The sequence below is a fragment of the Hypomesus transpacificus genome, unplaced genomic scaffold, assembly GCF_021917145.1.
Source record: "Hypomesus transpacificus isolate Combined female unplaced genomic scaffold, fHypTra1 scaffold_323, whole genome shotgun sequence".
Lineage (NCBI taxonomy): Eukaryota > Metazoa > Chordata > Actinopteri > Osmeriformes > Osmeridae > Hypomesus > Hypomesus transpacificus.
The window spans coordinates 23,067-36,730 of NW_025813851.1; the positions used below are offsets into that span (position 1 = coordinate 23,067).

At 47.1% G+C, this 13,664-nt stretch overlaps 1 protein-coding gene across 1 annotated transcript in view; it reads left to right on the forward strand.

Moving 5' to 3' along the window:
• The first annotated feature begins 8,012 nt into the window (after positions 1-8,012).
• Positions 8,013-13,664, forward strand: part of LOC124464221 (solute carrier organic anion transporter family member 5A1-like) — a 33,729-nt gene continuing 28,077 nt past the window's right edge. Inside the window, exons 1-2 of the mRNA XM_047016194.1 lie at positions 8,013-8,273; positions 8,757-10,309. Coding sequence (XP_046872150.1) covers positions 9,337-10,309 — 973 coding nt within the window. The 5' untranslated portion in view covers positions 8,013-8,273; positions 8,757-9,336. The remainder of the gene's footprint in view (positions 8,274-8,756; positions 10,310-13,664) is intronic.

Sequence of the window (13,664 nt, forward strand, 5' to 3'; positions counted from 1 at the left end):
CTATTGATTGGCTGGACAGCTCCATCTCAACTTTACCCTCTTCTAATCACACAGGACAGAGGAGAGTCTGAATACTGGGTCCTCCTTTGGGAGCACCTGCACCAGCCTGCTTTGTAGCTCATAATTAGCACCGGGACACATGAAGAAAACACAACACAGACTGTGTGACCAGTGAGCGTGAGTAGAGTGGCTTTAATCCTCTTGAAGTCACAGAAACACACACAAACTGAGAACACACACACACATACACAAACTCAGAACACACACACAAAGTGAGAACACATGCAAGCACACACAGCCACACTGACAACACACACACGTAAACGCCCACACGGAGGCTCAATCGCAGGAGCGAGCCTTCATGGATCTGTTAGCTCATCCGATAGCCAGATCATCTGATCAATAGACAGTAACCACAGAGCATTTATTTAGGCTGCCGATCCTTCCAGGGAGCCCTGGGAGGCGGGGCTGTGAGGAGGGAGCTACTTGGTGGAGACCTGGTGATGTGCTGGGCAGTGGTGCACTGGGGGCAGAGCACATGATCACTGGGCCAGTGGGCTGGAGAGAGAGAGAGACAGAGAGTGGGATTGGACCAAAACGGAGAAATGGCTAGGCAGAGATGAGTAAAAACACACGTACACACACACACAAAGGGTGTGGGTGGGGGTGACACTTTGGAAAGGAGAACGTGTTGGACCACACAGTACAGTAAAGCATGTTTGACCCCAGTAACCCCCCTCACCCCACCACACCCTACCCCACCCCATCCCAACTGCCTGCCTGCCTGCCCTGTATTGATCCTCATCTAATCATTGACAGGCACGTCTGAATGTCTGTCAAGAGGCTCCATTGAAAGGACAAACCCCCTTGTTACCATGCCTACTGTTAATTTCTTTCTTCCACCCCTTCCCATGTCATACAGTCTCCTGTTGCCCGATTGGCTGACTGTAAGGCCCAATAAATGGATGACCAATGAATGTATGAATGAGGGATTGTGAGCGGTCACAAAGGGGATGTGATGAGGTTGGCCGGCCCTGTGTGTCACCAGGAGTGAGGTGGCAGACCCCACTGTTTACTTTCAAGAGTCGTAGAAAAGTTAACCCTCCATTGATGGCCACGCTTCCTGGCCTCGTGCCTGGTTTTATACAGCCACTGGGCTAATTGTGCCCCTTTCAGGACCTTTGTGGCCCAGCACACTTCACCTGTGTGAGAGTGGGTGTGAAAGGGGATGGCAATGGGTGGGGCTGGGGGTGGGGGGCAGCAACAGTGTGTTGGAGGGGTGATGAGAGGCAGAGGGGTGTGTGTGTGTGAAGGGGAGTGGAAGGTGGGGGGGTACAGTTCTTAATGAAGGATCGTGCTCATGCACCGCACAATGGATCTCCTGGATTATGGCCGGAACAAAGACAGTGTGGCAGTAATGATCCTGGACACACCTCTGCTAACTCACAGTGTGTTTGTTTAGAAGGACAGGGTGGGCCAGGGGGGTGTCACTGCTCTGTTGGCAGCTGTGCTTCAAGCACTCAATTGGTCTGTGTGTGTGTGTGCGTCTGTGTGTGTGCGTGTGTGTGTGTTCGGGGGGGTGGATTCACCTGGGGCAGGAGTTTCTCAGTGTGACATCTCCTTATGCCCTCCACCCTCCACACCGGCACACACACACACACACAAACACACACACCCCTGCACGGACAACAAAAACAAAACACAAAAAAACACACGATCACACTTGATTACTAACATTAATCTAATAATTACACATCAATTAATTCAGACACATCCATTGACGTGCTAACGGCTGACCTGCGAACATTGTTGTGTAGATTTGGGAAGCCAGGGAAGAAAGGCTGCAGACGCGAGCAGCAGGGATGAGGGGGAGATGTTGTCGGAAGTTAAAGACTAGAGATGAGTCTGGGTGTTGGATTGGGGCTTTAGGCAGAGCATCAAGGCCTCACAGTAGGGAGGAGAGCTGTCTATTGACATGCACCCATCCCCCCCCCCTCCCCTCCCTCCTCCTGGTTCTGGGCTGATTAGCAGAAGAGGCCCATTTACAGTATGGCTGCTGGGTAATTAGCAGGATGAGCCGGGAGGAGAAGGACCCTCTTCAGGGGAGAAGCTGACACAAGGACAGGGCTCAACACAGACGCCTGCTCGGCTTCTATGTTCTCAGAAAACAACAGCGTAGGATTGTAGGCGGATGAACGATCTGTTTGAATGAAGGGATAGATGTCGTTGGTCATCCACACACCTGTCCTCCATCTGCAAGTCTTCCCATCCTCCCTGGGGAAATGTTGAGACTAAACTCTACTCTCTACTCTTTGTAGTGGTTCACGTGAGACAGGTTTCCATCACAGGAAGTCATTCATTCCTATTTGATTAACATTTCTATTGGACCTGCCTGTTATCACTCCAGCAATCGCCTAACTATGCATCGATTAACTATCTTTAACAAAAACACACAAAACAAACCTACATTTCTTTTCTCTAAATATAGAATAGAGTCATTGCAATTTCTGCTGATGGTGATCCTCATAGCCTGAGGGCTCCATTGCAATGACTGGGAATACTTAACATGGTAGTTTAAGCCTCTACCAGAGCAATTATGCCATTCGTATGTAAGTAATCGTATCCCATGAATGTGAAATGTTTGGCATTCCCCTTCAACGCAGTAAGAGTCTTCACATAGCCCCTGAAGAACACAAAGCCTGAAGGTGTTGGGCCATTTCCATAAGATTTAGAGCATTGAGACAAGGCTTAAAACAGCACTGTGTTTACTATAAACTTAGAGTCTCAGGAGTGGCAGATACGCTGAGGACAGCTAAACACTTCTTCCCAGCATCCCTGAGCCGTCCCAGCCAAACAGCTCAGGTTAAAGAAGCAGATACTCTGTCAGTTTGGAGTATTACACAGGTAACTGAGAGTTTGAGTGAGTGGCTTTGCTCACAGAATGGGATGACAACTATGATAGACAGAAAGATTGATAGATAGATCTTTTTTTTTAAAGGAAATTACAACAAAGTAAAACTCGAAAAATCAATCATTGTCATCCATCGGGTATATATTAATAATCCTAGTCCACACACTCACAGATGTATTACTGTAATGCCCAGAATTGAGGTTCACTTAAAGTGTTCTGCACGGTGGCTACTGTAATGGGGGGGGGGGGGGGGCAGTATTGATTTCTCTCTGTGGAGCCTCAGCAGTAGGGTCTCCATGGTTACGCGTGGTCTGTGTGTAGCACAAGCACACGGACAGGGGTCCTCTCTCACTGCAGGCTCCTGTTTGTTCACGGCCCAGCCATGTACCAGGCCAGGCCCTTTCAGCTGCCCTTTGTCATGGACGGCCGAGAGAGAGGACATTGATTGGGGTGACCTGTCGTACCCATAAAGCTTTGGGTATGGTGGGATGGGCCGGAGGGGGGAGGGGGGGTGGGGGTACGGGTCATTAGCATAAGCATGGGCCGCCAATCTGCTGAGATTGCTGCACTCAGCTGGGGGTCCTAGTGGTTGTCTTATAGGAGTTGGGGGGGGGGTAGGTCTTTATTTTGGGGCCCCTGCACTTTTTTACTCAATTACCCCAAAGTCCTGCCTTCTGCCCTGCTCTGCCTGGGCATTCACATGCACCACTCTCCCCCCACGTCCCGTTCCCCTGAATGTCTTAACTCATTTAGAGAGTGCTTCCTGGATGAAGAACCAAGACCCTGGGACACAAGCAATGTTCTCTTCTCCACAGAAGCACAAAGAACCCACAGTTAATGGCGGAGGGTGTCTTTCCCTAAAGCGGGACGTGGTAAAACACTACAGAGGTGGCAGTTAAAGCATAGAGTCCCCCGCTTTCAACCTGCAACCCACAGCCCTGAGTGCTGCTGTCTAACCATTTGCTGATGAAGCATGAAATAGGACGGACCTCCTGTTTACTTCACATTCTAAACACACGCACACTCGCACACTCGCACTCCTAGACACACCTCACTCTCACAGCCTCTGTTCCCGTATGCAACACAGCAGACGAACATGGGTGAGAACATGTTCGGGAAAGGCTGCTGTGTTTGTGTGTGTGTGTCTGTGAATCATGTGTGATTTTTGAGAGAGAGAGTGCTTGTGTGTGTGTGTGTGTGTGTGCATACTATATGTGCATGTGTACACATATACACACGTGTGTGTGAGTGTGTCAGTTCCTTTAATAGTCCGACAGACATACTCGGGAGCTGAGACCCAGACAGCGTTTCATTAGCGATTCCTGTAATGTCAATAAAGTTGGGATGGTTGACAGGAAGAGCGTGGGATGGGGCTGTGGGAGGCGGGGAGGCGGGGGGAGGCGGTGGCGGTCCAAGGCCACGGGCTGGAGCAGCACACCAGGCAGGCACGATGCCCTCACTCACTGCTGCACACACACATATAATCACAGTTGCCTATACGCTCAAAAATATGCAATCAGATGCAACAAACTGCCTAGCTTTCCTGCGTGATGCACTTAGTGTCAGACACTCAGGCCTTGAACAAAAGGCCTAGTTGAACAAGACGGTGCAATTTGTGACAAATTAGTGGGTTGAAACCTATGAAAGAAAATCTCAATGGTGTTTATTCATGTTATGTCTAATGTTATTAATTCCATTGGTCACATTCTACTAAGGTTGTGGAATGTTGTTGTGATCCAAGTTAATCAATGGCAGTAATCTATACAAGGTTCATAGCAGCACACGCATTGGTTGCCATCTCCTGGCAAGAAAAGGAACAGTCAATTAAATAAAACCGTGAAGGCATTAAATTCCTACGATCTTCATAAAATGGTGTGAATTTACAACTACTGGCAAATACATGATTGCAACTTTCTATGAGCAATATAATACTCGAGTAATTTACAACGCACCACTCTGATTAACATCATACAACGGTACTTTAGGTACTTATTATAACAGGACGTTCCATATAGCCTATACTTTACCAATAAACCTTTTACTGTGTTGGCCTTACATTATTTAAAAAAATTCTCCACTTCCTAAAATTATCTAAATCCATTTGTGTTATTAAACTCTGTGTTGAAGCTTATTAACCGTTCACTCTACCGCTACGACAGTCTGTTAAAGTAATAGCACTGATAGTGTCAACACACTTCAAACATTTCCCGTTGCACATTCCTGCGCTGCTCGTGGCTTGAAAAATTATGTGGAGCGAGTGCCACCCTTTGGTAGACATTTGAACTTCTTGCCTAAAGCTGACGGACTGTTTGACCGCTAAGGGGTGCTGTTTGCTTTCTTACTGCCTATCTCGTCGTTAATTTGCCATTGAACACAGCCCATTGCAGCTATGCTCAAGACTAATCGCAAATACTAGACTTAGTCTAAAAGTAACTTTTAACAGTAAAACATTTGTATTGCGACTACGTGGTTATCTTGTGATTCATTCTTAGTATCTTGTCATAGCATGAGTCCTACTAGTAATAAAGATGACTTGAGTGCCTTGCAATGATTGTTTTTGAGAAACGTGAAGACAAGAACTGCAGGTGGAAAGCAGCCATGACGGCCCCCGGGTAATGCAGCAGGAAACACGTGCAGGTGTCTTTGATCATTGCGTCACTGTGTCTCTGTGGGGAAAGTTTATGGCATCTGTGTTTAGAACTAACTTTATGCTGAGAGAGCATTAAGGGGTAGATCAATCATGTCAATGAAGTAAATATCGTCAGTCCATTTGATTTCTTGCTTGAGACCTGAAATCAATTATATTCAAAGACACAAAAAGAGTATGTGTTGAGATATTTGGTCTGATTTACACAAAACAGTAAATAAGTCATTATTGTGCGATTCCCTGTAGCCTAATTGTATAGCTATTGCAACGCAGATTTTTGGGGGGGCGGTCTTGTTGTTTTCGTTCACGTATAGAGTAGAAAGTCTTGCTTTTCTGTATCAATGGCTTGTTTTGTGGTACTGGGTGGCATTTGCGCTGGCTTCCATGGGAACCTTAAGGCACTATAAAAAAAAGACTTCTGGGGTTCTGTGAATACGTTAACCTTTGAAGAATGTCGTCCCATTCCCTGCCCTGGATGTGGTCTCCATAGTGTCTGGACACCTGCCTCTGTGGTGTGCTGAAATCCCTGATTGAATCCGCATGTGACAACAAATGATTTGCATACATTGAGTCTACTTACATCGAAGCATCCTTCTTTAACTGTTTATCTTTCTGACAATAGGCTAGTGTGACCCCAAATGAAAAGGGAATACTACAGCATGTAAATCAAACTAACATTTTTGCACTAAACTAGACAGTGTTTAGTATTTGCTGTGGAAACTTGGAGGCACAGCCCTTCTCGGTTTTGCGAAAATTAAGTCCCAGTTTTCCACATATTCCACAGATATAAATTGCATTTGAGCTAATGATAAGATTAATAATCTCACAAGCAGATACTACTGTAATAACCATCAACGGCTTCTCAGAAGTGAACCACTTAGAAATGTTCCTTGAACTGGTCTCGGCCTCGGTCCACTACTATTTGTGTGAACAGGGATCTGCTGGCCCCTAAAAATGTCCGCCAGTGGCTCTGGTTATAATCACTATAGGCTGCCAATCAGGCCCAGGAATTTGGCATCATTGTGATCTCTGGCGTTGCCATTGGTTAAGCCCTTGTGGCGCAGCTGTTCTGCCTGGGAGCAAAGCTGCAACTGACCTTCACACGAATACAGTGTGTGTGTGATAGGCCTCACTGTCACCCACCACACTAGCATGACATCAAATCTAATGCTGGAGTAATGACATAAATGCCCACTAAAACTGATGTACTGCTCCGCTGACTTGAATGATTTTACTCTTGTGCAAACATTTCCAGACACTGAGAGACTTCCTTGGGGACTCGCAACTTTGTACTCTCTTCTTCTTCTTCTAAATCACTTAGTCAGCAGCCCTTAGAAGGTCAGATCTACAGAGTGTGCGGTGTCGTCCTCCGGCTGGGTGTCACTGATCTGCAGCCTCGAGGCTGGATGTCTTTACAGGGACGGCACAGTCTGCTATGATAGGCATTGATGGGTATCTATGAGGGGCTGTTTAGGAAATAATTTACTGTGAATGTTTGTGAACGTTTCTAATGTTTGTGTGTGTGTTTCATATGTGTTTGTGTGAGGACATTCTGAATCATTTCCTAAACGGACCCTCATTGGTATCACTGAATCCATTGCGTGATTGGTGGAAGACAATCTGTCTGGCACATCACTGTGGTGAGGTGGGGGCTTGACTTCTTAACCACCAACTTACAGATATCATTGTCAATTTTGGGATCATAGATGTAATTTTAGACTTATTTTATTTACCCATTCATATGGTTTCAGTTTTTGACATTTACAATTGCGTTTTCAATGAACACTCACTTTCTCAAAAGCCCTGAGGCCGGTTAAAATAACAGCCCAAAACCTGCCAACTAAGGTTGACAGTCATTAGCCTGTACTGAGGGCACAGCGACCACACACATGTGCAGAAGAGAGGAGGAAGAGGTGGAGGTGGGGGAAGAAAAAGCATCCCACCATTTCACTGATTTAATGACCTTGGGGAAAGTCATCCATCCCTCCAACAACCAGTGGGAGGAAGAAGACGTCACCTGATTGGAGCATAATGGTTTGAGGGCAGTCCCATTAACGAGTGTATTTTCAGCCGAAGACATCTAATACAAATATAAAGAAATGTAAACTTGTGCATTCATGGTACAGCAAAGGCATGTTTAATACATTTTAAATGATTTGTGTTCTGTAGCTTTAACATTATTTAAATAGAAGTCTTCAGAAACATGAGTTCAATCCATTATAAATGAATTTACAATTCAAATAGGCTACAGCCTTGGAAGAGGCAAGAGACTTTCAAGAACAGAGGCCATTGTCCAAAGCCCAATTCTGAATGCCGTCAATCACTTTTGGGGTCATAGTGGGTCGCAGCTGTCGATTTTATGCAGGTTTCGCAATAAGCTGGCATGACGGCTGACGGAGCATTTTGGTACATGTAGTCTCGAAAACCAACAGACCGCTAAAGTCAGTGGTGGAGAATGATTGTTTTGACGCTCGTTACGCACGGCTTTCGAGCCGGTGAATATGTGTTGCCCAGGATCTCGCTGGTGATGAATGCTTGCAGAGACGGGCAGCGTTTTTCAACCAGTGAAACGATTTGCTGAAAGACTACAAGTCCCGGTGGCTGGCGTAAAAATTATTCGCTCCCGTTGTATCCCCCCCACCACCGACCATCCGCAATCTCATTCACTGAGTGGCCGCTTCGGAGACAACAACCGCCTACCTCCTTGCGTCCTGAGTGAGTATAACGGCTCTTTCTGTACAGTTACGTTAGTGTAGTATCGTTTTCTAAAATAGTTTAGAGAATATCCATGTTATGTATCTGTAACTTATTAAACAGTCATTGTCATTGTTGAAGCGACTTACATCCGGACTAATTTATACTTGAATCATGTGTATTTTCTTTTCAAAGTCGGGACTAAAACGCTACTGGGTGACTTTTCTCATTGTTCCTCGAATTCCCTATTTGACAGAAGAATAGCTTTCTGAACTTGACAGCAGATCGTATTTGCACAGATGTATGATCACTGTTATAATGAGTACACGTACCGTATTATTTAACGATATACATGTTTACACATCCGTGTTTTGAAATTACAATATTTGAAAGAAAGGAAGAACTACATTTGACACAGGTAAATGTTTCTCAATATAGCCTACAATATGATGCTGTGTTATAAGAATTCTAACAATTGCAACTTTATTTTTTGTTTTTCTGTAGAATTCAGTGCAGCTTTCTGGATAGAAGCGAACAAAAACGTTACGTTATGAAGACTGCCAGCGGTGCCAGATAACAAAGAACTATGAAATCTAGACCGTAAATCGTGTAATAGTACTAGAAAGGCGAGAATGAATTATTCGAAGTGCCAACATTTTGTTTGACTACATATATTTGTAACATAGTCTCATACTACGCTATTGTCTAGCGCTTTGCTTAAGAACAAAATATTTCCATTCGTAGCATTCTGCTCGGATGGGATAACAGGCTACATATGGACATGAGTGATGTTGTTTTCTGTTTGGTCAAGATAGTATCACCGTTCGTCAGTGGCTTGTTAGGAGACAGTGATGTTTTAGTCTAGATGAGGTGCTTAGACTTTGGGTGTTTGGGGAGAAAGCAGCGTTGTTGCAAATAGCAATGAAGATGAATCATGAACATAGCTAGAAAACCCCAGACCTCCTCAGTTGTACTGCTTGGGCAACCTCTTTGCCTCAGTCGCCACCCTTGCAGTAGTAGTAGTAGTAATGTTTTCATGTCCTTATGTGGCACTAGATGTTTATTCTGAGTCGTCATTAGAGATATGGAAGCTATTCTAAGCCACGCCATGACGTCATCCGACAATGACGAGACGGGTAGCGACGTATCCATGGATGTGAACGAGTTCAAGACCCCGTTCTTGGACCCAGGGAGCTTCAAGTCCAAAAGCTTACCCATCCTGAACGGGCCCTGCCAGCAAGCCAGTGAGCTAATGGACCCACGACTAGTCAACACAACTCACACATCTCTGGCCGCTGACCAGAGCAGCGAGCTCCAGCCCAAAACCCCAGACTCCAGCCAGGCGGAGTCCCCCTCCCGGACAGACTTTTCCCCCTCCGCCTCCAGCCTGGTCGGCCTGAGTAGCTCCATGCCTGTGGAGGGTCACCGGGCCGGGAGCTCTGGGGGGAAGAAGCTGGGCTTCTCCCTAACCCGCTTCGTCCTAGTCCCCGTTCGTAAGTTTATGCGCGTGATCCTGGCGGACTCGCGCAGCTTCCTGTTCTGTATGTCCTACCTGACCTTCATCCAGTCCCTCATGGTGTCCGGCTACCTGAGCAGTGTCATCACCACCATCGAGAAGCGCTACAGCCTCCGCAGCTCCGAGTCCGGCCTGCTGGTCAGCTGCTTCGACATCGGCAGCCTGCTCGTGGTCGTGTTCATCTCGTACTTTGGGGGCCGGGGCCAGAGGCCTCGCTGGCTGGCTGTGGGGGGGATCCTGATTGCCATCGGGGCCGGCTTGTTCTCCCTGCCCCACTTCATCTCCCCGCCCTACCAGATCCAGGAGCTGAACTCCTCCACGGGCCACGAGGGGCTCTGCCTCGCGGGCAACGCCAGCGGGCGCGAACTTCTCGACGCTGGGTCGTGCCCGCGCGACCAGGAGGGCAATGAACACAACCTCTACGTGGCGCTGTTCATTTGTGCCCAAATACTGGTGGGCATGGGGTCGACTCCCATCTATACCCTGGGGCCCACCTACCTGGACGACAACGTGAAGAAGGAGAATGCGTCCCTCTACCTTGGTAAGACTCGGATTCACACTCATTCACACTCATTCACACTGCTGCAGAACCCATCAACTCTGGTTCAGGGTGGATGGCTTGCAAAAAGTTTGTTGTAACACAGGCATTGCATTTTTGGCTTTTACTTTTCCCATCTGTGAGGTCAGGAAGATCACATACCCCTAAGACCTCATGGGACATAGAATTAAAGGTGTCTAACAGAATTAGCGTCAATTAGCCCGATGATGTTGCATTACAGTAGCCAGCATATCTAGAGGGTGATTTCTGATTGTTCTGGGCTGGTGTACCAGGATGATCCAGGCACGGCCAGGCGATCCCAGATACCAGCCCATCCCTAAGCACACATGTCCTTTGATTTAATCTCCACGGCACGCCACCTTTGCAGCATCCTGGTTAAATACAGAGGCTGTAAAGTCAACCTTGGCCCAGGAGCATGTGGAAGACAATGGAGGAGGGGAGGGGGGTTGTTGAGTCGGTCATGATTAATGCTTCTGTACTCTGTGTGTGTTTTTGTGTGTGTATGAGCCAGTCAGCATTAAAGCAACACGCTCCAGGATCTCCCCTCGTCTCAGAACAAGCAGCCTCACACTGCCTCGCTGTGAACAGAGGCAGTCTGTCAATGGCTCGTATGCTGTGTCTTCCTTATCAGCCGTCTAATCATATGGGGTCAGAGTGGAGGTCTGTGTGGGAGGGTACAGAGCCCTGGCCCCAGTCCAGGGGCAAGGTCAGGAGTCAGAGGGCGTTCAGACAGGCTGGAGGCGGGACCCCCTGCTGGGTAATTGCGGCCGGGGTAACCCCCTGTCTGGGACTGTCCCTCACAGCTGCCCACTGTCCCATTAACCTTGTACACAATGTGTGTGTTCTGCACATGTGGGTGTGTACAGTATGCGTGTGCGCCAAAAATCTTGCTTCTGTGTGTGTATGTTACGTCACACGGAGGTCTGTGTGTTTGAGGGACGATCACGGGTGCACGACTTCAAGAAGGATGCTGACACGGCCATTCACTACAACATTACACACGCAACAAAGCACTGTAACACACACACACACACACACACTTTCCCACTGCCCTCAAGACTGATCTATCGATCAACACCTACACCCAGAAGGAGCCAATGCAGCAAGGCTATTGAGCCAGCCTGAAAACAAGACGAAAAACAAAGCTCTCATATCAGCAGTGTTGTGCTCTGGTTGTTAGAAGGTGTTTTGGCCAAACTGCATCCACATCAGTTAGAAATAAGAGCCTTGTTAGATGTCAGGCACCGTTCAACCAGTCACACAGGTTGAATGTACTTGTCCTGTATGACCTTGGTGTCTGTTTGTCTAGTTGGTTCCCGGGTAGGGATAATCTGTTTTACTTCAACAGAGACTTGTTTGGGAAAATAGACATGTCCTTGTTTACATGTCTGTGAAGGTGGTAGAGTATCCTTGGCCTGCATGAGAGACAATGCAGCAAGCCAACATCAAGCGCTTTCTGTTCAATGTGTTTTGTCGGTGATATTACCGATTCATGTTAGATTGGACTGATATGTCCTTGCCTTTTTTTCTTTCATGCCTGCTTGCTAGCAAAGCTATGATGGGTGATGAGATATGATGGGGTACAGTTGACACACACACACACACACACAATGCGGTATCAACCTACATCTGTCCTTTTCTCCCCCTAGCATTCCCTCGCTCCTGCAGAGAAGGGAAATGGAGTGTGACTTGAGACTGCAGGCCCTCTCCAACAGACCCCTGGCCAATCTCACAAACCACCAATTGGTGCTAAAATAGTCCTTAACTTGGCAACCCACAATTTGTCACATTACCTAACACCACGTTGATACCTACATATTTATATTTGTAAAAGATTAAGTGAAATCTGCTTGGATTGACTGTGGCTCAGCATGTTTCACAGTATATTCTGATAAGGAAAATCTTATTAGTGATTTACTTATGTGTTGGTTAAGTTAGAGAAGGAGGGATTTTTTTTGTTTGTTGTTGCAATGGTTGCAAGACATTTCCTCAAAGCCATTACTGTAAACCCCCTTCTCAATTTGATCTGGCTCAGAGGGGAGGGACTTAAAAACGGGGCTGGCTTCTGTTAGTGGGACAATGAGAGCTGTACAGAAAAAAAACATTTGCCGTTAGTTCACTTGCATGTGTGTGTGGCTCAATGTGTGTGTGGCTTAATGCGTGTGTGTTTGTGCATGCTGGCGTGTAGACATTCCTCGAGAACTGTTAAGGGGCGCCAATCGCCATTCCCTTGCTAGCCTCGGACCATATCGCCATGGCGACACCAGTAGCACAGGGTGTGTTTTTGGACATGCACGCACACACACACACACTCTCACACACACACACACTCGCCTCTCTGTCCTGCTCTGGTGAGCGGTACAGATCTTGTAGTGTCCTGGACTCAACATCCGTCCCTCAGGGAACATGCTCAGACTGCAGCAGCTGTAAAACCGACTCTTAAAACTGCCAGTGTTTGCCAATTGTGCTCTCCCCTTCTGGCCAGGCAGATTTACTACACGTCTCTGTTCACGTTACTACGGCCAACATTTGTCTGTGTCTTTAAGGCAGGACAGGCTCTTTCAGTCTCCACTTCAGACTTCTCAATGAAGGATGAATGGAAAATTGTACTGGACTGAGAATTTTGGACTGACTTCGATATCTACACATATTTGTCTCTCTGTTTGGTCTCTGACTGAACATTCGATTTATTCAAGTGTTTTCCGAGAGCCTGCAGAAAGCGCCTCTCTCTCTCTCTGTCTGTCCATCTGTCTCTCTTTCTCTCTCTCTGTGTCTCTCTGTGTTACCCGCAGATCAATAGGTCGACAGTGTACAGGCTGAACCCACTGCTTCGTTTACCTGGCGATATTCATTCGGTACAACCCCAACCTTCTCACATGAGCTTTGCTTGTGCCTATCCCCCCCCCTGCCTCTCCAAATCTCAGATGAGAATCATCATGTTTTCTAAATAAATAATGAGAATGACTGTAGACCCTACCTCCTTCTTGTGCTTCACAAGTTAACAATCCCAGTGTCCACTCTGAAGGGCCAGCTCTGATTGGATTGCGCGACTACGTGCGTGACAGCCAGTGTTTCTGTGCAAAACACACGTGCACACACGCACTCGGGCCCCTGTGTTCTCTGAAGTTCCTGCTTCATGGAGTCAGTTTGTATGGGCTCAGCGGAGGCTGTTACCTGCCTCCAACTAGGGGATCTTCTTAGAGCTCGGTCCCTGGGTATGCTTCCATTATGAATGTTTTAACAGAGGCTCTTGCTAAACCCAGTGCATCAATAGTCCTTTTGCTTCACACAGCAGGCCTTTAGAGAGAGATGCTTATTTACCGAACTGTAAGAGGAG